The 27,484-nt window shown below is 52.3% G+C and overlaps 1 protein-coding gene across 15 annotated transcripts in view; it reads right to left on the bottom strand.

The window, feature by feature from the left end:
* Window positions 1-27,484, bottom strand: part of TNS1 (tensin 1) — a 217,054-nt gene that overhangs the window by 95,159 nt on the left and 94,411 nt on the right. For 13 of the 15 annotated variants that reach the window (XM_084778308.1, XM_084778309.1, XM_084778311.1 and 10 more), the window contains one exon: window positions 9,776-9,817. In XM_084778308.1, coding sequence (XP_084634434.1) covers window positions 9,776-9,817 — 42 coding nt within the window. Of the gene's footprint in view, window positions 1-8,194; window positions 8,434-9,775; window positions 9,818-25,025; window positions 25,458-27,484 lie in introns of those variants that run through there. The other 2 variants (XM_084778301.1, XM_084778312.1) reach the window with 2 other exon arrangements.

Below are 27,484 nucleotides of genomic sequence, written 5' to 3'. Positions count from 1 at the left end.
CTCTTCACATTTTTCACCCTAGCTGCTTCTACTGCCTCTCCCCGACAGCCATGCATGATCTAGAGACACCTTTTCCCAAAGCGAAAGCAAGAGCAACAGCTTGGCTTGACGTGCAACCGACTGGGGACCAGGCTCTGCTGCTTTTGCTCCAGCCCTCACTGCACCCTGGGAAGTGAATGTTACTCATCTCACAGATGAGACAAGTGAACCATGAAAGACTCTTCGATGCCCAGAGTTGGAGAACTGGCATTTGAACTCTGCCCCTCAAAGCCTCACAGGCTCTCTCTCTCTCAGTCTCTCTCTCTCTCTCTTTCTTTCTGTTTGTGTATGTACAGGTGTGTGCGCACCTGAGTGCATGTATGTGGAGACGAACCATCAACACCAAGTGTCCTCTCCTATTACCCAGCACCTTATTTCGAGACGGGTCTCAATGAACATAGAATGCACCGATTTGGCTACCCTGCCTGACGAACAACCCCCAGGGTTCTCCTGCCACCCCACAATGCTGGGAATACAAACAAGCACCACTGTGCTTGGTCTTGCACGGCGCTGGAATTGAGCTCAGGTCTCTACGCTTGCACAGCAAGCACTTGCCTACTGAGACATCTTCTTGGCCCCATTCAGCAGAGAATGCCCTTTTGGAGCCCTAAAGTCTAACTACAGCAGACCCCTCACCTAGGGGTCACCAGTAGGAACAGACTACTTTCCTGTACTTCCCTAGGAAGACCGGGAAATGCACTGCGGTGGGAGAGCCTACTATCAGGCAGCAGAGGACTTCCTGAATTTGCTGTGAACCGCAGGGCGGGTAAGGAAGCAGCATATCCTTTCTTCAATGTTTCCCCCTGAACAGAGACACATGCCCTCTCCCTCTCTGTGAACATGCTATCCCTGTCTGCGAGCGAAAGCATGCCCTGGAAGGCTGGGCATCTGGGACACCTGCCCTGCCTGAAGATCATGCAGCAGAATGCACTGGGGGCCTGTGGGGAGGCTAGGTTGGGGGAGAGGAAAACTATGTATCTGTGGGCTGCTGCTCAGAGGAAGGAAATGCTGGCACTTGGGGATGTCCCGGCCTGAGCCCAGGGCTCAGGGGCAAGAGGGAGGGCACAGAATGCAGACTCAGCCTCCAGAGGAACATTCTGTCCAGAATGCCGCAAACCCTCAGCTCTAGCCTGCCAGATCTCTCTGCTCTTCTTGTCCCAAGGGAAGTCTGGAATCTAGGCAGTTTGGGAGCCAAAAAGACCCCATGACATCACATCACATCTACCACCACGTTGATGATCTGTGAGGTCACCCAGCACTACCTATCTTGGAAGGGAAAGGAAAGGCCTGGGAGCCAGAAGGGGCTGGAACTGCTCAGACCCAGAACACAGGGAAAGCTATTCTGGGCTCACTTCTTCCCAAAATAGAACCATAAGTAGATACGAGGCTGGGTACAGGGAGGCAGCGGGGTGCAAGGCGTGGTATTTGGGGACAGTTAACAGAGTGTGGCGATGGGAGCTGGGCTGCATACTAGAGGTACGGCCTCGTAACGCCCCCATGAGGGCATCTTCTCAACAGAAACAACAGCAGTAACCTGTAGGTAGCAACAGTAGCAGAGAAGGCCAGAGACTGCCACTCCAAAAGCCTGCTTGGGGTCAGCTGCCCACCCAGGCCTCCTGAGCCATCATTCGACTTCATGGTCACAAGGGTTGGAGAAGGAGCACTGGCTCCTCTTCTGGAAGTTTCCAGGAGGGTGCTCAGTTCTATGTGAACCCAGGTCAGCCCCCAAAACCTGTGTCCATGTCCCTGCTATGCTCCATCCATTCCTCCCCCCACCCCCCGCCCCCGAAGCACAAGAGGCAGTAAAAGGGGCACAGGAACAGCTGAGGCTGAAGCTGGACATGGGACAAGCAGGAGGCCCAGGTGGCAGGGACGTTGACCTAAATGTTCAGGTTAGGTTGCTGGCAAGGCCACAGCCTCTCATAGACACACTCGACCGTCAAGGGAAAAGAACAGGCTCTTGATGATTAAGTGGAAAGCTATGCCTGACTTCCGCACCCCCAAAGAAGCACCAAGCAAGTCTGTTCCTGTTCTCAGCCCCTCCTCCAAGCCAGTCCCGAGGGGCCCAGCACTATAACAAGGGCTGAGGCTCTCAGAAGCCCAGGACATTCCCACAAGCCCCAGATCAGGGCCTGGCTAAAATACTGAGTATGCCCTGCTTAGCACCGCTGTCCTCCTCCAGGGGGCCAAGTCCACCATAAAGCTGTGTGTCCTCCACGTCCTTGGGCCCCCTGAAGCCCCTGCAGGATCTCTACCCCGTCTCCTTCCACCTGCCATCCCATCCCATGGCCACCCCTTCCTGCCAACCTCCCCACCCCCCTCCCAGTTGGCAGCAGATTCCTACTCTAAAACCCTGCTTTGGGCCAATTGTCTGCTCAAGGACCCATAATGGCCCTTAGTGCTTAGCACTCAAGGTCCTGTTCTCCACCCAGACTGTTAACTCTTCTAGCCCCTCTCACTTTAGTCCCAGAGTCAAAATCTGGCCTTCTTCCTCTGTCCCCAGACTTCTCTTTCCCCTCCCTGTCATATCGGGCCACCAAGTGGGTATCCAGACTCAGGTAATACGGAAGGTCACAGGGTCTCTTCTTCCCCCAGCAGGATGGCCAACATTTATACCATATTTGCTTGCCTGCATCTGCAATTTGTACCAAGGCATGTGTTCTAGTCCTACCACCTTCTAGAGCTCTCCCTATTCCTTCCACACTAACCAGCCCTGCTACAGGAAGCAGGCTCTCCAAAGCATAGCACAAGTGGGTCCACTTATTCCTTTGAACCCCAAAGCTCCCCCTAGTGAGAGCCTAGAGTTGGGCACTGAACTGATATAGTCTATGCTATGGTTTCCCTCTGCTTTGCCTTCTGACCCGGCAGCCCTGTGTACCCTGGTCAGGCAGCCCAGGCCAGACTTAAAGCCCCTGGGCACAGCTTAAACCCCCAAACATCAGGCTGCTGAGGGCAGGATCCTGCACCCTATTGAGCCTCTCCCAGTGATGGTCAAAGAGAGGCTTTGACCTCTGACCTCTGGGGACCATGACTCTTGCCTGCCTTGAGAAAAGACAGGATCTTAATGGGCCTCAGGAGGCCTGCAGGCGATTAGCTGGCACCCTACACCCAAGGGGTGTCAGGGACTAGTGAGGGGTCTGGGAACGCACATAAGCTCCCCATCCTCAAGACAGCCCAGATGGGCCATGCTTGATGTTTGAAACCTCGTCCTAGCACCCAAACCAACTCACCTCATGACCATCTTCACCTCCTAAATGCTGCTTTGGGAAGCAATAGAAAAGAAGTCCAGCCATCCCAAGGACAGCCTCGTGCACCTGGCCCTACTGGACCATGCAACCTTTGGTTGTGCTTGAACTGGGCTGTACGATCCTCCCCCACTGTTGGGGTCTTCTGGAAGCTCAGGCCCATGGGCTCCCTCCCTTTAGAGGTCAGCCTCAGATCAAGCTTGCCTCCTGGCATGGCTCCATTTTCCAGGATTTTCTAAAGATAGCTACCCACACCCTCAGCACCCTGGGATTGAATTCATCAGACCCACCAAAGCATTTCCCTGTCACAGTCCTTGATGGAGGAGATGAAATTTGCATAGTCCTCCCGTTTTCCCATACCACTCATCACCCTCCTTCTCCTCTTCTTTTCTGGTAGGGGGGGGAAAAAAAGATCTCATCACAGACCAGGGTGGCTTTAAACTCTGCATGTAGCTGAGAATGACCTTGAACCTCTGATCTTCTTGATTCTACCTCCTGAGTACTCAAATGTCAGACATGTGATACCGTGCCCAGTTTCATACCATTCTCTTAACAGGAGGCAGCCAGATGTCTGCTGCTCCAGACCATATGATGGGGGTGGGGGGCAGTCCTCTGAATAGCACTTTAAAATCTTAGGGTCCATGCTGGAGAGATGGCTCAGTAGTTAAGAGCACTTGCTGCTTGTGATGGTTTGAATAAGAATGGCTCCCATTGGCACATGTCTTTGAATGCTTCCTCCACAATTAGTGGAACTGTTTGGGAAGGATTGGGGGATGCGGCCTTTTTAAGAGAAGGAAGGTGTGTCACTGCGGGTAGGCTTTGAGATTTAAAAAGCCAAGTGCTGGCTTGGTGGAGCATGCCTTTAATCCCAGCATTCGGGAAGCAGAGGCAGGTGGAGAGTCATGAGTTCAAGGCCAGCCCAGTGTACAAAGTTGAGTCCAGGATACCCAAGGTTACACAGAGAAACCATGTCTCAAAAAACCAAAACAAAAAATAAAAACAAAAAAAAAAGCCAAGTCATTCCCAGTGTCTGTCTGTCTGTCTGTCTGTCTGTCTGTCTGTCTGTCTGTCTCTCTCTCTCTCTCTCTCTCTCTCTCTCTCTCTCTCTCTCTCTCTCTCTCTCTCTCTCCCCCTGCCCCCCCTTTGTGCTATGGATCAGATGTAAGCTCTCAGCTTCTGCTCCAACACCATACTTTCCTGTACCTTCCTGCCTGCCGCCATGCTTCCTGCTGTGAGGCCTATGGACTCTAACCCTCTGGAGCCATAAGGCCCAATTAAGCGTTTTTCTCATAAGTTGCCTTAGCTGTGGTGTTTTGTCAAGGCAGCAGAAAAGTAACTAAGATACTGCTCTTTAGGGGAACTGGAATTTACATCCTAATGCCCACATCAGGCAGCTCACAGTCACCTGCTCCAAGGTATCCAGGGCCTTCTTCTGGCCTCCTTAGGCTCCTTCACACACACACGCGCACACATACACACACACACACACACACACACACACACACACACACACACACGCATGCATACAAGCACATAAATAAAATAATCTTTTTTCTTTTTTTCAAGACAGGATTTCTCTGGGTAGCCTCGAATGTCCTGGACATGACTTAGCTTCAAACTCACAGAGATCCACCTGCCTCTGCCTCCTGGAGTGCTGGGATTACAGGCGTGTGCCACACCCTGCCCGGCTTATAAAAATAACCTCTAAAAAAATCTTAAAATCTGTTACTATTTAAGACATGGCAACTCCAGCATAAAAGAACACTACTCGCTGGGCCGTGGTGGCATACACCCTTAGTGCTATCACTGGAGAGGCAGAAGCAGGTAGATCTTCTGAGTTCAAAGCCAGCCTGGTCTACAGAGCGAGTTCCAGGACACCCAAGGCTACATAGAGAAACCCTGTCTCAAAACGACAACAACACAACTGAACTGGAAGTGTGGCTTGGCTGTGCTTAGCATGTGCAAGACTCTGGGCTCCCCAACAAAATAAACCAGCTTAGAAAAGATCTGTGCACATAAGCACAATGGCTATCACGGACACTGTGTGTACAATCATGTGTTATTGCAATTAAGGAATGGTAGAGCAGACGAGAGATCTTCTTCTCAGCACCCCAGCCCACTGGCCCACAGAGACTTTGGGGACCATGAGAAGCCCAAATTGGGCACCTGAGTAGCCCCAAGAAAGCAGATCAAGGTGCCCTTCTAGTGGGTGCCCAACCTGCCACTACCAGCTTGTGCCTGGGAGCCAGCCTTCCTGTTCCCTGATCTAACCAAATGGCCCCAACTGCCTCTCCAGGATGGACACGGGCTGCCCAGGTACCCATATGGGTGATAAGCCTCCCAACTGCCCTGAGCCATGGAAAAGGCTTTGAAAACCACAGTGCTGTGCAAGTGACAATGACATTTGTCACTGTTAGTGGCTGGGAGGATAGCTCTGTTGTAGGCTGATGCTCACCCTCACTCCAATCCATCTTGAAGCCTCAACTTAGTTCCTCGTGCACATCCAAAACTGCATAGTATTTCACTGCTGCCATGGTAGTGGCTCCTCCCCCATGGGGTAGTCCGAAGATTCTATTGGGTGCCCAAATGACAGCTAGAATAAAATCCTGTGCAAATGTGGAGAACTGTCTCTTCATACACAGGAAGCAGCTCACGGCGTCCCTTAGCCTTGTCTGATTGGCCAGCTTTGAAATACTTGGACTGTGAGGTTATTATTATTCAGGAAAATAACAGTGACTTGAATCCAACACTGTATACCATGACAGTCCATCTGATGGCAGAAGCTGCCGCTGACTTGCAGGCAAACAGCACATCCAGCATGTACTCACTGGCCAGGAGTGGACAGACATCGCCAGATTTCACCACACTACTCAAAACGGGCACACAATTTAAAGTGGATGAACTGTTTGTTCCTGTAATTTTCCACTTAATGTTTTTGGCCCTCAGTTGACATCAGGTAACTGAAACCCAGGAAACTAAAACCTCAGACCGGGAACCGGGAGACTGCTGTGTTATTATTGCAGGTGAAAACACGTGCCATTAAATACTCCAACTCCCCTACTCCCCAACTCTCACCCCAACCTGACCTTTAGCTCATTCTATAGGACATTCCAGCCCCCTACTACCCACACAGGCCCTGTGAGGCTGCCAATGACAGGGGAAGCTGTGTCTTCTGTTATCCAAGTGTGCGGGTACTTGTCCCTGTGTGCAGACAGCCTAGCATCAGACGCCACCATGGCCATCCCACCCAGGTCTCTAGGTGCCAGTTCTCATGTACAGAGCACCTGGCACGAAGCACCTTAGAGGGCAGCCCATTCAGCTACCATCATCAGGAAATTCCTCAAACTATTTTTCAGGGCCCGAGAGCAGCTACTTCAGCTCTTTGCAAGGATCAGGAGTGTCTATGGCAAAAATCCTGTGTCCTGCCCCGCCCCCCCAGAGCCCCACAGGAGCGGCTCTTTTCTACCCAATCCCTTGGGCAACATCTGTTGAGTAAGATGAAAACACGAGTTGAAGATTAAACCGCTCGGCCCTAGCTGGCCTGGCCACGGGCTGGAAAATATGTTTGGCCAGCAAGACCTGAAGCTGGGCAGAAAATCTGGGTTTGAATCAGGGGAAGGGTGGCTAGGATTCGTCCAAGGTCAGTGAGAAAGCTAGTGGAAGCAGAGCCAAAGCCGGGCCAGGCCAGGCCACAGACAGACAGGTGAACGGGACACACAAAGTTGGGAAATGGGAACAGAGCAGGCCGGCCAGTGGCCTACAGAGGCTGGAAGGCTGGCAGTGGAGGAAAAAGGAAGGAAACTCCTGAACCCACCCTTTCCTCTTTCTTAGGAGCCGGCTTAAAGCACTTGTTTCACCCACCACGAGGAAGCAGGTGCTGAGTGCTCTGAGGGAGGGGGGGAGCCAAACTTTCTCTTGCTTCCCCTGGGCCACTTTCCCACTGGCAGGGCAGCACAGCCCACTTCCCCCACTCTATGCAGTGACCTGCTCCAGACCCCCATGTGCAGAACTCACTGCAGGCAGCAGGAAACAGAGGACTTAACAGCAGTAAGTAACCAACCACCCCATGCCCGGCTATCACAGGTCTAAACTGTGCCCGGTGCGCATGTGTGAATGCCTACCGAGTGCAAGGATGATAAAAGTCCCTGTCCTGGAACTGTATGCTGGAAAGGGTGGATCCCGCTTAGGCAAGACAAAGATAAATGAGCAAGGTACATAGTGTGTAAGAGGCCATAAGCACTAGAGAACAAGAGAAGAGGAACGGGAGGTGGGGTTCCCATGGGAAGGGAGGAGGAGAAGGCCCTTGCTGGGACTGTGGGAAGCACATTGGAAGCAGAAGGAACAGAAGGTACGGTACCCCTGAGGTAGCATGGTGTCTATCATATTTAAAGATCAGCAAGACAAAGGTAGCTAAACCCAGAGTGAGGAGAGAAGCGATAAGCTGGGAGAGGACTGCTTCTGTGGAGGAACCTAAGGTTTTGCCCCAAGTGAGGTAGTGGCAGATGTTACTGGCATTTGAATACATGTCACGTAGGTTAGTGTGATGCTTTATTTGGGCAGCTTCGTAAAGTGGGTGCTACTACTAGCTCCCATTTTAGAGAAGGGCAACTAAAGAGAGACGGTGGGAGCAGCAGAGGGGGGCGTGGAGGGAGCTGGGGGGCCGGGGGGTTGGATGATGTGTTCAGGGTCATTCAGCTGAAGCCCGGAAGTTGAGAAACAGAAAATGGGAAAGAATAAAGACCTGGGAATGGGGTGCTTGGGGCCCAGGGGAGGGAGTGGAACATTTTTACGACTAGGGAGGTGGGTTCTAAGGACTGTCACCACCTCCTCACCCCAACCTCACCGGGAGATGGCCCATCCAAAGTCCACTGTGCAAGTGGGCACAAGCCAGAAACAGGAAGACGTCCTACCTGGCACACGTGCCCTTCAAAGGCAGCAGTCCTTCCGGCTCGTAACCACGGGCCTCCAGCTGGAACACCATCCTGTACCCTTCTCTCCTGACCTTGGACCTTGCCTTGGTAAACAAGGCTCATGAGCCAGATGCTGGCCCCTGCCTCGTGGTCCCTAAACCCTGGACCCTCAGTCTTTCTGGCCAGCCAAGGACATTCTGTTCTCAGCCCTAAGGTAGTAGCTCAGTGCCGATGTAAGTCATCTGTACTCTCCCCGCACCACCCTCCTCCAGAACATGGTATGGCTATGGATCCTGGAGAGGTTCCTAGTGAGACACTCTTGCCTCATTCACAGCCCTGCCCCTACCCTGCTGTTGCTACAGTGCTCAGTGAAAACAACACTCCACATCTGGAGGGCCCAGTGGGGTAGCTAAAGTCCAGAAGAGACTGTCCTAGGGTGCCAGGTCTGTGTAGCTAGCCTGAGTGAGCACAGGTGACATGGATTTGATGTGGTCAGAAGCCTGAGAGCCCAAGTGTATCGGTGGGAAAGCCACGATACAGAGAGAACGAAGGGACCAGGCTATAGTCACAGGCAAGTTAGGGTTAGAACAAGAGAAAACTTGATGGCCTGGCTGTCTATCCCATGTCTAGGCTGAGCAAGTGACCATACTTTTGTGAAAGAGGCCAAGTACCAGATTCAGACTCCCCCCCCCCCCCCCCGACATCGGCACCAACATAAACAAATGTTCCCCACCAGGCCAGCAGATCTGTCCTACTTGGAGGTCCTCTGCATATTCCTACTTTGTCTCTGTGTATCTGTGTCTGTCTCCATGTCTCTGTGTCTCTGTATATGTATGTATCTCTCTCTCTCTCTCTGTGTGTGTGTGTGTGTGTGTGTGTGTCTCTGTGTCTCTCTGTGTCTGCCTCTCTCTCTCTCACACACACACACATACACAAACACAAACACACACACATACACCCACACAGATTGACCTGCCACCCAAAAGGCAGAGGAATGGGCCCTGGAAAGGCCAAGGAAACAGGAGAGCCGGCCAACACTCGTCAGCCCAGATGGAATCAGTCTGCAGCGGGCCAGTTCCACAGCCCACAACTCAACAGAGGTCCTGCCCCTGTCCGAACTGTTCTGGAAACATGACAGGGAAGAGGGGGGTGAGGTCCATAAAACCAGAAAAACAGAGTCATAGGGGACATAGCAAAGCTGAGGAGGGGAGCAGAGGCCACCACCTCATAGGTGAACTCTGGGAAATGCCATCTACCCCTCTGCCTCCAGCTGAAGGATGCAAGACCTACAGTCAGGAGTGTGGAAGGAGATACCACAGCAGCACACCCTAGTCCTCCAGGCCTTAGACCAACAGTAACCTAGCCAGGCCCGGGGACATACAAGATGGCCTTTTATGGGTTTTCTCAGGGACCTCAAATCTCCAGACACACAGAACAGGCCCTGCATCATGTCAGGAGGGACCTCATGACTCATTTCCTCCCCCACCAGCTCAGCCCAAAGCCCTCAATCCTCTCCACCCCACCAACCCAGCTCTCAACATGCAGGAGGGACCGCAAGGAGAAGAAAGGGCTGTCACTCACCACCAGTTCATGGCTGGATGGAGGAACGCAAGGGGCAGCCACCTGTGGGAGAGGAAGAGAAAGTCCCTGTTAGCATCTGTCACAGCAGCCCCTGGGCCTCCTGAGCCCACTCTTACCCATTAACAAGGGGACAGCCTTCCCTGGGGGACAGGGAGAGCTCTTCAGAAGGCCAACCACAAAGGCTTAGACCAGACAACAAACGCAAAATGCCCCTCACAGGTCAAATGCTGTAAAACACTGCACACCTGCCTGCCTGTAGGTCAGCAAAGCAGCGCTTTATACCCTGGAGCCTGCAATAACCATAAGGCTTCCTTTTCCTGTCTCTCTCTCTCTCCCTTTTTCTTTTTTCTCTTCTTCCTGATTTCTCTGCAGTGTAGAAAGATGGACTTAAAATATTTGAAAGACATGGTTTTGACCTATAGGACAATAAAAATCCCATACCCCAGTCTTCTCCCCATAGCCAGTGGCACACCCCAACTCAGAGTGGGAGAGGGTCCCACAGACTGGAAATGGCCAGATTGTCCAGGGACAGCACAGAGCACTTTGGTGGGGAGGAGGGGCGGGGGGGGGGGGCGGGGAGAAGCAGCACCAACTGGAAGGGGACTGTCATTGTCAGTTCATCCACATCCTTCTCTGGGTCATGGCAACTTGGACCTCTAGAGGAGAGAGAGAGGAAGGAGGGCTCAGTGGCCGCACCACCCTGACAGTTAGCAGGACACGTGTCAGAGGCCGGCGTGTTCCTTTCTCCAGCCAACACATTTTTCTTGGATCTCAGTACTCAACCTTGGCTCTGATTCCTCCGCACCCAAGCACCAGACCAGAGGTCCCACAGAGAGGCAGAGGGTGGCTGAAGAGGCAGCTGCCTCTCCAGATGGTAGGCAACCCCATCTTACATGCAATGCCACCATTTACTGAGCTGGTACCACCTGGCCAGGCATGTTGCTAAATAAAGTGCTTTGCCCTTTCAACAACCAGAAAGGCAGACTCTAGTGTCACTTTCCCCAAGGAGGTGTGGAGGCACAGACAGGGTAAGCAATTCACCCAAGGTCACACAGCAGATTTGAGGCTGGGAACTGAATCCAGGCGATCTGGAGCCCAAGATTTGGTGTGAAGAGGTCTGATGACTCACGGCCCTCCCTAAAGGAGAATGAGGGGTGCAGAAAGAGCCCAAAGTCCGGGTCCCCATTCACATGAGCATAGAACTTAGGGTGAATGTTTTAGAAGAGGTGCTTTGGTGGGGGACAAGGCCCAGAGTAGGAGCAAAGATGGAGACAAGAGAGAAGGTCTCCAGAGCTGCCTACGACCATTCATATCAACAGCCCGGATGGCAGCCACAGGTTTCACACCCCAAGCTAACCCCACCTTGGGGGGCTGTGAAGCCAGGCTCTCAGAGGCGCCCCCTCCCAACTCATCAGACCGGTACAGGGTCTGGGTACAATTGCTGGGCCACATCCCAGCTGGGCTCAGTCCTCAGTACTGCAGACCGCTGCGGCATGTAGAGAGGGCTATGCTGCAGGACATCAGGGCTGCCTCAGCTTCCAGAGCCCAAACTGGACTCTACGCATAAAGGTAGGCAGTGGCTTTGAGATTCAAAGCGTAGTCTTTCTCCCAGGCCCATCCTAACACTGGACCCGTTCCGTATCCTTCACCCCCAGCTCCCTAGGTTGATGTACCACTGAGAACCAGCACCTACAGCAGTACAGTCATATCCATCCCCCTGCCTCAGCCCCACCCCCACCCTGCAATGCAGCATCCCAGGGGCCTTTCCACCCCTAGCCCATTGCTGACTGGGCTGTGGCTGCTAGCCCATGGACTTATGTGTCTCAGGACTTCTGGTCTCATTCTTGCTCTCTCTCTCTTTTTTTTTTTTTCCTGAGGCACAGAAATGTTTCCTTAAAAGGCCGTCTGTTTCTCCTCTCCAGCACCCTGGCCCCCAGCCACCCTCTCAGGAGCCCAGAATGTGCCAGGAGAACCAGGGGCCCTGCCACTCTGTGGTCTATGCTCAACAGCCCCACACTCACTCCTGGCACCAGCAGTGGCTGACTCCACTGACTATAGGGGACTTAGGTAGCCTTGAACTGTCTTCAAGGGCTCTGATGACAGCCCTGCTGTGACCTCATCTCCATGCCCCGTCCTGGGCTGAGACACACAGGTAGTCAGCCTCAGGTGGGTTGTCCCCATCCCCCTCCCCACAGCCCTCTAGAATCTGTCAGAATGAGCCTAATGCTCCATGTCCCCAAATGAAGGACAAAGGACAAAAAGTCACACTCACTAGCCAGCAGTCATGGCTCAGTACAGTGTGACAACTTACCCAAGGCTTACAAAGAGCTGGGCCTGCTAATTACTTAACAGATGGGAGAGTGAGGCTGCAGCCATGCAGAAGGCAGATCCTGTACTGCTCTTATACCCACCCTGCTCTTCATAGAAAACCAAAAATTGTGCAGGAAGCCTCATGCTACCAAGTAGAACCTCATCAGTCTGAGGGTCCAGCGTACACAGGATCTTAGGTAGAAACACCATCTTGGGTTTCCTTCTTAACACTTGCTGTGTCTGTGTTTTTTCTTTCTTTCTTTCTTTCTTTCTTTCTTTCTTTCTTTCTTTTCCCCCTGGTTTTTCAAGACAGGGTTTCCCTGTGTAGGCTGTCCTGGACTCACTTTGTAGACCAGGCTGGCCTCAAACTCACAGTGATCTGCCTGCCTCTGCCTCCCAAGTGCTGGGATTAAAGGCGTGGCACGCCAGACAGTGTCTGTGTTTTTTCTTGTTTTATTTGGTGGCAGAGTTGTTTATATAGCCAACACAAACATGGAACCCTTTCTTTCCTGCCTCAGCCTCCCTAGTGATGAAAGCATAGTTTGCATCACTATACACTTGACTCAAGTGCCCCACCACCACCTTTCCACTAGAAATACTTTTAGGAGTGTGTATGGTGCTTTATGTGTGAATGTGTGTGTGTGCCCAACACACACACACACACACTCACTCTCTCTCTCTCTCTCTCTCTCTCTCTCTCTCTCTCTCTCTCTTTCTCTCTCTCTCTCTCTCACACACACACACACACACACACACACACACACACACACACAAAACACATACACACTCCTAAAAGTATTTCTATTAGGAAAAGTGGTGGGAGGGGGCACTTGAGTCAAGTGAATAGTGATGTAAACTATGCTTCCATCCCTGGGGAGGCCGAGGCAGGAAAGAAAAGGTTCCAGGTTCGTGTTGGCTATATAGTAAGACCCTGCCATAAAACAACTCCGCCACCAAATAAACAAGAAAAAAACACAGACACCGCCGGGCATGGTGGCGCACACCTTTATTCCCAGCACTTGGGAGGCAGAGGCAGGCGGATCACTGTGAGTTCGGCATATGTGTGGAGGTCAGAGGACAACTTCCAGGAGTCAGTTTTCTCCTCCCTCCATGTGAGTCTTGGAGCTGGAACGCGGTGTTTGGTGGCAGGAGTGCACACCCTCTGAGCCCCCTCATTGCTTTTCTCCCTTTTTATTGTAGCAAAATGTACATAACACAAAAAGCTCCAGCTTTGGGGCTGGAGATGTAGCTCAATGGTAGAACTCCTTAAAAATAAATAAATAAATAAATAAATAAATAAAAAGATTTAGGCCAGGCGTGGTGGTGCATGCCTTAATCCCAGCACTTGGAAGGCAGAGGCAGGCAGATCACTGTGAGTTCAGGGCCAGCCTGGTCTACAAAGCAAGTCCAGGATAGCCAAAGTGAACACAGAGAAATCCTGTCAATAAATAAATAAATAAATTGTTCTACCTGCATGTGTGTCTGCACACCAGAAGAGGGCACCAGATCTCATTATAGATGGTTGTGAGCCACCATGTGGTTGCTGGGAATTGAATTCAGGACCTCTGGGGGATCAGACAGTGCTCTTAACCACTGAGCCATCTCTCCAGCCCACAGTGCTAGAACTCTTGACTGGAATATACAAGACGCTGAATTCAGTACCCAGTACCAATAAGAAGAGGAACAAGAGGAAGGGGAGGGGGAGGGGGACAGGAGAAGTTTTTAAAATAAAAAAGTATCATTTAAGCATTTCCAAGTACACAAATCAGTGGAATTGAGTATATCCACAGTGACATACTAGGCACTGCCTACTTCCAGAACTTTCTCATCATCCAACATACCCACTGATTACCCTTTTCCCTTTCCCACCTCATAACATCTCAACTTCTGCCTCTGTGAATGTGCCTACCACTGAGACCTCTGTGATCTGACAATAGACACTTGGAGTATGTGTGTGTGGGGGGGGGGGTGACCACCATTCTCACCTCTAAACTCTCTTTCCAAGGCAAGACCCAGGAAGCAAGACTTCCGTCCCCCCAAGGCAGGCCACACAAACTCTCACCTTCCAGGACCCTGTATCCTGCCATTCCCACCCCCAAAGGCAGGCCACACAAACTCTCACCTTCCAGGACCCTATATCCTGGAGCTGGCCACAGAACTTCTGACCCTTCCCTTGTCCCTCATCAGGACACAGGACCCTCTTCATTGCAGAGGGATGAATGATGTCCAGAGAGACCAAGGGGAATATGAACAAAAGGGCTTCCAGGGTTTGCCATCCACACTGTGAGCAATCAGAACCAGGCAAAGAGGTCTCACACAAACCCCAAAGGACAGGCTTCTAGGGCACTTACACACAGTTCCTGGAGAAAAGTGTGCCCCCTCACTCCCCAACTACTCACCCCATATGCCACATCATCTGTGTCCTTCATCAAATCCTTCCTGATACACTACAAGCCATGCCTGCTATGTCTACTGGGCCACTAAAGCAAATTGATGGTACCCAAAACAGGGTCACAGGAACCTCAGTTTAATGCCGAGTTGGTCAGAAGCACAAAGATACCCTGAATTTGGGGACTGCCATCTACAGGACAGAGGGCAGTCTTGGGAACCAGGCACCCAATCTATGGGGTATTGCACTGTGTCTGGTGCAATACTGAGCTAAACTGGGTTGGAAGCCACTTGCAGGTGTCACTACTGCAGAACAGTTTGCTGCTGGAGAAGGGACCTATATGCACATCCTGTGAAGCCACAGAAAGTCTTTGCTGCCTGGTGTGACAGAAACGAGGACATTTGTGCTTTGCTGACAGACATATTCGTGAATGACCCATCACACGCTTGCCTTTTCCATTTCATGTTGTAGCTGAATACTATCCCCCAAATTGGCATGCGAAAATCAAAACCAGCCCCTTGGAATGCACCAAGTGACAGGGTCTTTAAAGAAGTGACTAAGTGAGTCCACCAAGGGCAGTCTTGATTCAGTACAGCCCATCGTCCTTACAGGAAGAAATCAGGACACAGACCAAGGAGGGGAGACCCCATGAGGACACAAAATGAAGGGAGTGTCCATGTACCAAGTAGCCAGGCCATAGAAGACAACAGCTATGATGATCCTGATTGCAGAACCCAGCCTGAAAACCATGAGAGCCAATTTCATGACCCCAAATCCACCTTTCTAAGATCCACTGAGGTGCAAGGTAAAAGCTGTCCCACTGTGTGTACCACTGCCCTGAAAGGATCCATTCACTGGTTGATAAACACATGGCTCATTTCCAGAGAAGTGTTAACAGTGACTCTCACCCCTGTCCAACAGGTTCGGGTACCCACATTAATAACACCAAATGCTACACAGAACAGAGGGACTGTGGGATTTATAAAGTACCTACTGTGTGTCATTTAATTGGGCACTTTACAGCTGTGCTCCACCCCCTCAGCCCTACTCTCACAGAAGGAAAGCATGCAGGCCGTTTCCAGTGTGCAGTTTGGCCTGATGCTTACTTCAGAAGTGAAGTTTGCTTTTAAAGGGAAGATAGGAAAATGATATTAAGATGGCACTAATATGTGTGTGTGAGAGATGTGGAAATGGGAACACGTGGCATGTCAAAAGAACAACCAGGTCTCCTCTGTAGCTGGGACCCAGGCCGGGTGAAAGGACGACACGCTGATGAAGGGACGCTGAGGTGGGTATAAAAGCCGAGGGGCCTGTACACCACTCTTTCCATGCTTGACCATGGCAACTATGAATGGCCAGGAAAAGAGGTCACACTTTTGGCTGATGGCACTGAGGAGCCATTGTAGGTTCTTGGGTAGAGGAAGGACAAACAGAAGCTTTGCTCTAGGCAAAGAACTCCTGGACCAGGGGCAGAAAGAACGGGAGAGTAGACAGCTTAAGGGAAGCATGGAGGCACACAGACCATACTAAGAGCAACCAGGACAAGAAAAGGGAGGGGAAAGTGGAGCCTGAAGCCTAGAACCAAGAAACCACTGGGTACCCCAAAATCTAGGGGCCCACAAAACACTCCAGCTCAGAGCTTGCACCCTAGCCTCTCCTCCTTAAAACTCCTGAGCAGAAGCCACCACTCACCACTCTGTCTGTGATGGACAGAGTGCCTCTGTACCAAAAGGGAGCCAGCATCTAAGCTTTGGTCACCAAGTGTCACTCCATGGTGGCCCTGGAAAAGTCAACTGTCTGTGCCTATGACTAAAGAAACAACCACATGGCTTCCACATCTGTGGGTTCATATCATTATGCACTAGGGCAGTCAAAGGCCCCAGATAAGTCGCCCCGTGTTGTCCTGGAAGCCCAGGTATCCCTCGGGATTTGTAGGTGTCCAAAAGATGCCAAGGTCCTGGGGTTGAAGCCCAGAGGGAGGACATGGCTGCCTGAAGAATGCCAACTGGGCTTCAAGTCACTAGCCTGCCTGGATGAGCTCCAGGTTCTAGGCAAGAGAAGACCTAGGCGGGGTGGCCCCTGTCCTGGCTCCATGGCCTCTGCAGGGCACTGCTCCTCTCTAGCTCCCAGACAGTTGCAAGACTCTTTCTTTCCCTTATATAGAGTTCAACTACAACCAGGAAAGGACATGTGCAGAGTTCCTTCTCACCAGGAGGCAAGAAGAGGCCTGTTCCCAGGGACACCTCGAGCCAGAAGGATGGCCCTGGCCTGGATCCCTCCGCTCCAGTGACGACAGAGACTAGGAGGAGCCTGCTCTTCCTATAAACACAACCCAGACTAGATTCAGAAGGAACTTGGGGAAGACAAGATCCAGTCCTGTCTCAGAACACTGTCCCCAAGACCCCAAGATCCCCCAGCACCACCTCATTCTGTCCCTAGGTTTCTCTTCTAGCTTGAGTCCTCTTCTGTGGCACCTGTCATTGGCTGTCTGGCCCTACTTCTGGGTCCTATATGGTTGTCAGATGGGCCATTTGGGCAGAGGGATTGATCTCCTGGCAGACCCCTCCACACCCCCACATACAGGAATGGTTCTCACACCCCACACAACACAGCCAACTCATCAAACAGCCTGCCTCTAGGAGGATGAGATGACTGGGTGTGCCAAGCCTCCAGGAGCCTACGGAATGAAGGATTCAGAGTGGTCCTCCATCAGAAGGCCCTAAACAGCTAAGAAGTAGGGGTGAAGGTGAGGAGAGCAGACACAGCTATGATCCAAGTAGGCCACATCACTGAAGGTGATCGCCTGCAGAGCTAGCCTGGAAGACGGCACACAACGACAGGTGGAATTAACACTCTACAGCAGTGGTTCTCAACCTTCCTAGGGCTGTGTTAATACAGTCCCTCATATTGTGGTGACCGCCACCAACCATAAAATTATTTTCACTGCTACTCCATAACTGTAATTCTGCTACCGTTATGAATCATAATGTAAAAATTTGATCTATGACTCCAAAGTGGGTCCCTACTCAGGTTGAGAACCGCTGCCCTATAGGCTACAAGGTCTGCACAGTGATTCTAAAGAAAGGATACCTGAGGAGTCCAACCCCAAGACCCCAAGGAGCCAACACAGTGGCCTTGCCTGCTGATGGGGAAGCTGGGAAAGAAGCAAGGTTACCCACTGGGATGCGCTTGGGAGCAATAGAATCGGAGCGCCCAGCACCCACTCGACACAAGACTGCAACCCAGGGTCATAAAAGCAAAAGGCAAGCAATGGCCAGGAAATAAGGTGGGATGAGAAAAGAAGGCACAGTCACAGGACATGGCTGGGCCTGACACCAGCCACTGTCACAGTTCTACCTGCTAACCATCCTCTGGGCCACCCAACATGGTTCAAGCCATAATCTGTGCAACCCCCTCCCCTCCTCCTTTCCCTCCTTACTCAAAGCCTGGCAGTCTCTCTCCAAACCACCACTGCAGTGCCCTGAGTCAAAGACACGGTGGCATTAACCCTTTCCAGGACCTCCTCTTTTCCCCTTGGTCTCTTCTTGGCAACCAGGAAGCCATTTCTAAAATGTACCCTAGTCACGTCACTCCTCAGCCTAAAGCGCTTGCCATCTTAAGCAAGAGGATCCAGTCTAAATGTCCTAATACAGCTGTCACCGTCCATGAGGATCTGTGGGATCACTCCTGTAGGGCCCACTTCTCAACCTTCCCTCAAAACCCCCTGTGCTATTTCCCCATCTTTTTATTCCAAATTCTACCCTAAGGTCACATACCAGTAAAGAACAAGCACAGCTCTGGCCCCAGGAAGACTCAAGACTCAAAACTAACTCCATTCTGCCCCAGGACCTCAAGGCTGGACCAGTAAGGACCATAGGAATGGCAAACCAGGCTGAGCAATGTGTAACCTGCAGGGCCCAACCGAAACAAATGTCCAGGCCCCTGCAGTAGCCTGATGCCTCCAAAGTCAATAAGAGAGCAACAGGACAAGAGTGGGGAGGAGCTGGCAGACAGGAGGCCTTCCTGAAAGAAGCAGCTGCAGTGAGGTGAGAAGAGGCTCTGAGAGGGGACAGAAGACAGAGTGGAGAGGGTGCTTAAAGCGGACAGAAGAGGTACTTAAAAGAGAAAATGGCAGACGCCAGGCCTGTTAGCACAGGCCTGGAATCCCAGCTATGCGGGAGAGTGGGGCTAGAGGACTGAAGCTTCAAGGCTGCGTTGCTGTCTCAGAATAAAAGGTACTAAGGGAGCTGGTGGGGTAGCACTGTTGTAGAGTGCCCACCTAGCATACACAAAGGAACAGCCAAGGAGGCAGCTGGGAAATCTGATGCCACCTGACACGGGAGCCAGGCCTCTGGCCTCTGTCCTGAGTGCAGGGGCTGAGCCCACTTCCCGACAGTCTCTGAAATACAGAGAACAGAAAAGCCCCACCCCTTCTGGGGCCAGGCATTTGTTGCAGGGAACTGGGGCGGGGGTGGGGAGGGGGCGGCCACAGCCTACAGCAAACAGATGACATCTAGGAAGTTCCTAGAAGCTGGTTCAGGGGCAGGCTCCTCCGGGCTTGGTCAAAATTTGGTAAAAGATGGGGCCAGAGGAAGTAAGTGACAGGCCCAAGAAACGGAGCCAAGCAATCACTCAAGCCATGGGGACTGAGCTCCCAGCTGAGGAGAAAGAAGGGAAAGAGAACCAGCCCCAAGCCTGGACGGAAGCTGTGGCCTCAGGAGGAGGCAGGCATGTAAACAGACTTATAAATCTGCCCGGAACTGCGACAGTGGAAGTTCGAAGAGGCCATCCTTGCTCCAGGATGACTGTCCATCTGTTTTTCCCAAGGCTACACCCTAGAAGAGACTGCCTTCCTCACCCCCGAGGGTTTCTGTCCCTGCACAAGAACTTTAAGGAACAAATGGCTTTGACCCTAAACCATATTTGAACAAGGAGGCAGGAAGGATGCCTGAGAAGGGGGGAAAAAAAATAAGAGTAATGGGAAAATCCACAGGTCTCAAGAATTGCTAAGGACTAGACCCCGGCTGCCTCGGGGATGTGTCAGGGAAGGCTGGGGGAGGGGAGACAGCAGTTGGGTTGAGTCAGGCACTGTAGAGAAGGTCCCACAGGGCATCATCAGCCCCTTGCATACTAAACCATGCCTTCTGTTGCCATGCAGTCCCAACCAATGGCATGCAGACCTCTGCCCTTGGATAGCTGCAGAGTTCCCAGGAACATATAAGCTCCGCCCCCTTTCCCAACTTCTAGGAAGTCCTTGATCCACCCCACCCCCACCCCCACCCCAGATGACAAATTTGGTTTTGTTTATCAGAGAATGGCCTTGAATTTCTGTACCTTCCTGGTCCTAAGATTACAGGTGTGTACCCACTGTGCAGCTTTAGGCATTGCAGGGGTTTAAAACCAGAGTGTCAAGCAAGTGAGGCAAGGGCTGTATCAGCTGAGCCTTATCCCCCAGTCCCAGATTGACAGCACTGGAGAGGGAGAAATATTAAATATATTCACCACAGCCTTTTCTCCCTGGGATGACTATAATTTCAGCAACACAGAAATGTCAAAAGGGTCATCTCAAATTTGAAGAAATGTCTTAAATTTCTATTGTTTCCCTGGACTCCCAAAATAGCCTATGTCAGCGCCTAACGAGGCTGCCGGGAAATCCTTCCTCATGTCTAGCTGCTTCTCTTTTTAAAGGAGTTAAAGCTCGCCAAAGCCGGCTGAAAGCAAAGCCAGCCTCGTGTCCGTCAGGGGAAATTCCACAGCCTCGAGGTCTGTCTGTGAACTTCATGTCTCCTGGACCCTTTAAGGATCATTTTGTTCTGTTCACACAACTCCAAACAGCTCAGTACTAAAACTACACCCATCAGCTGGGAGCAACTTCTGCTCCACCTTCGGCAACTTCTGCAGCACCTTCTGTGCGTTGACGCCCTTTCCAGATTCCTGAACACTTCCGAGAGGCCACAAGTGTCCAACTAAAAAGCAGGGAACTGGTTGGCCTGCAAGCCAGGCCTGGGCTCAGACACTCTTTAACACACACACTCTCAGGACCCTCCCACGTAAAAGGGACCAATGGGAACTTTTTGCAGCCTGGCTGGCAATAGTTAACAAGACCGTGATCAGGCGGAGGGTGCAGCTCAGCAGTAGAGCACATGCTTTTACCCACCCTGCAAATCGGCAAGATGAAGTCAGCTGAGCTCTCATCTGTAGGAATGCCTGGGACACAAAGCCATGGTGCTCTATGTGCCTGGTTGCTCTCACTGACACATCTCCACCCACGAAATCCCCGGCCCCCACCCTGTGAGCTAAGTGCCAGTGCCAGCCCCCTTTTATGGAAGAAACTGAGAATCTGCAGGATAAAGGAGTCAGGTTTGGAGATTCCCATCGAGGCTGGAAGGTTCAGTGGCGAAGCATACTTGATGATGCTCTTGCAGAAAACCTGGGTCTGATTGCCAGCACTCACATGGTGCCTTACAACCATCTATGGCTCCAGTTCTAGATATGTGATACCCTCTTCTGGCCTCCTCAGGCACCAGACACATACATGCGCACATACACACATGTAGGGGAAACAGTCATACACATAAAGTAAAAATAAATAAGCATTTGAAGAGTCCCATCTACAGTCAACCAAAGACAACTATCCAATGACAACCTCCTTCAAAGCATTGCCCTCTCTTAAGATTTCCACTCTTTATGTGGCACAAGCTTCAGACATCTGAAAGCCATTCCTGCAGAAACTTCTGACCCACACATGGCAGAGGCAATAGTGAGCAATGGAGGAGGCTGGCCCAGAGCCCCGGAAGCAGGAGGTCCCTAGGGCAGCGCAGCCCGGCCTCACGAGTCTCCTTCAAGACCATCTGTGGCGAGAGGCAGGAAGCCCTTCTTGCTCCCAATTAGCCAGCAACAGAGACTTGAAGCAGAGCCAGCCCCAAGGCCAAAGCAAGCCTGGCTGTAACCAGCATTGTTTAGCTCTGAGTGACGCATATCCACCCCAGTCATGTTTCCTTGTTCCCGGGAAAAGCTAAGGGATGCACGCGGACTGGACCGGGATGCAAGGGTAGGAAGGACAGCAACATCCCTGGTTCTCACTGCCTCAGAGAGCGGGCAGGTTAAAGACAAGGAGAGAAAGTGCCCATCAGATAGAGACTTCGTGACCCAGAGACACCCACAGATGGCATGGCAGTGGCCACACACAGCTCTTGATGCCCCAGGCGATACATGCTCCACACCCAACACACACACACACACACACACACACACACACACACACACACACACACACACACACACAGCACCACTTTGCCAGATGCAAAGTCACTCCCTAGTCCTCTGGCCTCACCCCAGAACAGGCTCACGAAGGCACTGCCAACATATCCAGCTGCCTGTGTGACCCAGAGGAGCCAGAGCCAGGTGCAGCGGAAAGCCAGATGTGGGAAAGAAGAAGATGAAGCACCATCAGATCTCTGCACCCCTCCCCCACCCCCAATACCTATAGGAACCAGGCCCTCTACTAAAGCCTGAGGTAGTAACAGACTACCCCTGGATTTGAACTTGCCAGTTGCCTGAGCCCTGCCTATCCTAGAAGCACAGAAGAGAGAATATTCGTGCGCGCGCGCACACACACACACACGTATGAGCAGAGGGCTGGAAAAGTCAGAACCAAGCATCACAAGAAGGGTGGGTCTGAGTGGAGGGTAAACAGCCTCAAAAGTATGCAGGCACCAAAACAGGAATTTTAGTATCTGGATCTATTGGACCAGATACAAGTGATTCCCCCATTTTCCACAGGAAGCCACCCAAACTTAAAACAAGAGAGAGTTGTCCAAGGTCGCACAGCTGAGAGGGGCTGAGCTAGACACAAATCCAGAAGTGCAGGACTGCAAACTCCGTGCAAGTTAGATGCCGGCTGCGGACCAGGTCGAGAAGGGGTGGGGCTAATACAGATGGAATCAGGGGCATGGCCAAGGCCTGGACCCAGCCAGGACCCTCTACTCCAAAGTCGGGAGGTCTGCAGTGTGATTCAGCTACCTCTGGGGAGCATTCCAGAGCTGCAGTCCCACTCTACTAAGTCTAATGGGCCACCTGCTCTAGACACAGCAAACCGTTACTCACAAGTTACTCACTCTGCCTTGGCATTCAACCTTGCACGTCCAGCCTCCCACTCTGCGGATCCCTGAGAGTGGTCATGGAGAAGCCAGAAGATCTGTGGCTCCCCTCCCTCCGGCCAGAACATCCCCAACCTGAGTCACAGGGACACACCAGACTCTGGCCTGCTCACAGTAACAGCTGCCGCCCCTCTGCTCTGTTCCAAGAAACAGATGCCTAGAGGAACGGTCACAGGTCACCGTCCCCAGGCGCAGAACAGCCCAACCCAGGACCAGAAGGGAGCTTCCCAGGACCAGAAGGGAGCTTCCCAGCATCTCTGCCAACATCCCAGGGGATACTGGAAGACACTCAAGAGCCCAGCCTCTACCAGACAGATCCTCCCAGGCACAAGAACAGAAGGCTGTGTTCAGAAAGCTCTGTGGCTTAGAGGGAGAGCATTTGGTTAAGCTGCGCCTTTTATTTCACAGGTGAGGGTGCTGATGCCCAAAGTTCCAACATCGAAGTAGGCAACCAGCTGCCTGGCCTCCACCCCTGCCCCACCCCCCACTACCCTGAGTCCTCCCTCCACACTCAGCAACACCCCTCCTGCCTCACATTAGGGCGATCTCCCCAACTCTACTCTCCACAGAGCTGTGGTAGTCCCCAAGTGGGGGATAGCAATTCAGGAAGACAAGCGAAGCCCTGGAGGATACTGTGGAGGATACTGGAGATACCTGTCACTAAGAGAACTGGGGCTCAGGTTAGGGCCAGAATCAGGCCCTAAAATCAGTCTTAAAAGCAGGAGACAGAACCCAGGACCTCTGGCTGCAGGTTAAAGACCTCTGGAACAAGACAAGGAGTGGATTTCTTATGGTCCCAGCTGGGGAATTTCAAGAGTCCTGACTTCCTCCTGCTCTCCTCTCCTCCGTCATCCCCACCCCTCCTCACCCCTAATCACCGGGGTGGTTCCTCTGCTCCTGTACTCAGCTCAGCCACAGAGCTTAGAAGCAGCAGCTGCCACATATGTGGTGGTCCAAGGAGTATCTAAGCCTTCGGAAGAGTTCATCCATCTCGTGTGTTCTCCCATCCCTCTCTAGGCAGCTGCTACATTCAGCCCCAGCCAGAAGCCTTGCACACCCCGTCTGTTGACCTGCTCCAGCCCCCCAAGAACAGCAGCAGCCACAGGGACAGAGGTTACAGAGTGTGGAGCAGGCCAGCCCTGCGTCTCTACTTCCCACGCGCAAACAACTCAAGAAGAGCACTGGTGGCTTGAGAAAGCTGCCCATGGTTTTCGCTGCCTGTCAGAGATGGAATTGGGATTCAAACCCACACAGTGGGGCTGCGAAGCCTTTGACTTAACCCCAAGGCCAACCACCCCCTCATGATAACCCTCACTTTAAGAACTGAAGGTTCCTGAGATGCCCTCTCCACCCTCAACCTACAGTGCTTGAGCTCTAGTTAACTGTGGTGTGGTGGTGGCATGGGGCCTTTGAGCAGCTCAACGTTTCTCCTGGCTTTAAACAGGCTGCCCCGGCCCCACCCTCACTAGCCACTTCAAGTCAGACCAGGCACTCCTGACGTCCAGCAGGCAGGTTCCTCCACCAGACTAAGGGATACCCTTGACCATTCATTCATTCACTCACTCACTCACTTACTCACTCATTCATTCATTCAACACACAGTGGGCCTACTGTATTCTAGGACCCATAGTAAAAGATAGGAGCTTAAGACATCTCCGCAGCCTGCCATCTACCCTCACTCCACCTTTGCTTCAACACAGCTCACTAAGAAGCCTTGCTGGGGACGGCTCCCACAGCCAGCAGGCTCTGGTCTTGGGGCGCAGGAAGGAAGTCAGGGGTCAGGGGGCACAGTAACACCAAGAGGACTTCTCAGTCCCATGGGTTAAAGACAAAGGTGCAGGACTCCAGGAACACAGGTCCTGTCCCCTGTCCAAGCCCTTCCTAAGCCAAAACCCCATCATGTTGCCCCTATATAAAAATCTCTCTGAGCCGGGCAGTGGTGGCACACGCCTTTAATCCCAGCACTCGGGAGGCAGAGACAGGCGGATCGCTGTGAGTTCGAGGCCAGCCTGGTCTACAAAGTGAGTCCAGGATGGCCAAGGCTACACAGAGAAACCCTGTCTCGAAAAAAAAAAAATCTCTCTGCTGCTCCCAACTTTGACTTGGCCCAGGAGGTCTCTTACCCTTTGCTACCCAAGCAAGACCTCTGGGCTCTCCCCAAAGCCACTCTTTGCCACAGGCTCCCTCTTAAAACCACATTTACCGAGCACTTTGCATCCAGAATTTTGTTTCCACTCCCCGACAGCATACAAGGCTGTTCTGGAATGTGAACCTCATCGTACAGGCTCAGACACTGAGGCTGCTGAGCCAATGTCACACAGGGAGTAAGTGACGGAGCTGAAAGGGACCGAGCCATTACATTACCCATACTTACTTGCATGCCTCACTATACCTGAGATCTGTTGGTGGGAACAGCACCGCTCCTGCACTGCCTTGGATCAGGGTGGCCCCAAGGGTGGAGGCCCTTCGTAAAACTCCCTTCTCAACCTTCAAAACCCATCTCAAATGGCTCTTCCTCTCAGAGGCCTCAGCTACCCCATCAACTCACATAACCGGCTTCCTGCTTCCCATTCGTGCTGCATTTTGCAAAAAGAGCTGTCTACTCCCCTTTGCCTCCGACTAGAAGGTGTCTCACTGGCCTTTCCAGCCCCATATCTGGCACCCTGCCTGGCACAGAGTGGATGCCCTAAAAGGCTGTTAATGTGAAATCAGAATGGCCCCCAGGCCCAGTTGGATTGGCCCTGGCTCCTGGCCTCCTCGGCAAGCTCATGGGCATCGCTGGACCCAGGGAACCAAACCCAGCAGCCTATCTCCTCCAGACCCAGATGGCTGGTCTCAGACTCCCCCTCCTTAGCTCAGCCCCTCTCTGCTTCACCAGCTCTGCGATTCTGGGAGTCTCAGCCGGTGATTAGGGCCCTAATCAGGCAGGACTTCCTGCCAGCCACTGCCAGAGGTGGGGGCAGGGCGAGAGGGAAGCAAGGTCAACCCAAGGTGAAGTTTCACAGCCAGGGACCCAAGCAGCCCCCACGCCCACACTCCACACTTTAGCAGCCCCCAACACTATACCTCTCTAACCTTTTGACTGTTAACTCAGGGCACTTGAGGGACTCAGCCATGGAGAAAAACCAGGACAGCCAGAGAGATCTGTTTGGTCAGATCTCACCCTATCTTGGGTCAGATTGCCCCTGGGATGGAGACCCTCTGTGCATTTCCCCTGGAGCCTCGGCCTTAGCCCTGGCCCCTGCTGGCACCAAGCCCAACAATGAACCTCAGCCCACTCCTTGAAGAGTGGTTATAGGAGGGTACGCTCAAAGTGAGGTCCATTTCTCATCTCTCAAGGATGCGTGGTCTAGAAGGGCAAGGGGCAGAGCCTGGTTGAGGAGGGAAGCCAGAGAGAGCCCTCCCAATGCTTGTCATGATCAGCCTAGGACCAGTCTTCCTTCAAAAGAACCCTTAATGTTTTCTGCAGCTGCAACTGGGCGGGCCAGGGGTCCGGAAATGGTGTTCACCCCTGACCCAGAGCAACCTCAGCAGCCTCCCGGGTGGGGATCTCTGGGTAAAAGAGCAGGCCAATAGGCTGATCCTTGGGGGGGAGGGTGAATGTCAGAGACACTAGAAAGCCATGGACCCCCCCCCCAAAAAAAGGTAAAGGCCTGAGAGGGAATGGAGTGTGCCCAGGAGACCTACTGACCAATCTTCAAAGCTCTCAGCTCCTGTGTACACACAGGAAGGGCTGGGGTGGTTATCCCACCCCTTACCAACAAGGGATTGAATTAGACTGCGGCAAGAGGAATGCCAGTTAGACTTCAAGGAGCCCTGGAGGGTCTAAGCCAGTTTGCAGCGGTTACCTGGGAATTCCACTCGAAAACATAAACGCCACCCCTATGGCTAAGGTGAAGGATATAGCCTGTTCGTAAAACAGAGCAGGCCCTTGCCAAGCCTGGGAGCTTCTCACACAGGCAGCAGCTGTCTGAAGGGTGGGAAGGCATCCCAAAAGAGACTTGTTTACCGGGATGGCAATTTTCTCAGAGTTCTCCATAAACACACATCTGCCCCGGCTCCCTGGGGAGACAAGTCTGAGGTTCCCTCAGCTCTAGGCCTGCCTTCTAACTGCAGACAGAGACAAAGACAGGGAACAGAAGACACTGCTCTGATACTAGCAGCCCTTAAAGGAAGTCCACGGAATCCTGACCTACAGTCTCTCGAGCGTAGGGAAAGAACAACCAGCACGAGAGAGAACAGGGCCAACCAGGGGGCAGGCTTTGGAATGAGAGACACCCACCAATAAGAATGCTTCCTAACACAGAACGTTGGCTTTCCGTCATTGTTTTGGATGTTTGTTTTTGAGACAGGGTTTTGTGTATCCCGAGCTGACCTTGAACTTACAGGGTCATAGATTATCTTGAACCCTTGATCCTCAGCCTCTACCTCCCCAGTGCTGGTATTACAGGTGTCCACTACCATGCCCAACTCACTCAGTGCTGAGAAAAGAACCCAGAGTTTCGTGTGTGCTAGGTAAACATGCTACCAGCTGATCCACACACAGCCCATAGTTCAAATCGCTTTAAATCAATTCATTCATTCAACCCCTTTGTCCATGCCAGGAGGCAAATACTACTGTGCCATTTTAGAGAGGAGACTGAGGCTTAGAGAGGCCTAATCATTTGCTGAGACCACACAGCTATAGGCAGGAATGGTTGCCATGGGTATGTCCCCAGCAGGCTGGCTCTAGCCTCATGCCCTCTCTCTGCCTTGCTCTGTTCTTCAGAGGAAAAGCAGCATTGTTTGTAGGCTTACAGCTCTTCAGCAGACCTGTCCCAAACCTTCAGTCTTCCAGCCTCAGTTGACACC

The sequence above is a fragment of the Acomys minous genome (genome assembly GCF_964271855.1).
Source record: "Acomys minous genome assembly, chromosome: 4".
Classification (NCBI taxonomy): domain Eukaryota; kingdom Metazoa; phylum Chordata; class Mammalia; order Rodentia; family Muridae; genus Acomys; species Acomys minous.
Note: the sequence above shows the minus strand (reverse complement) of the source record. Positions and strands in the feature narration are given on the sequence as shown.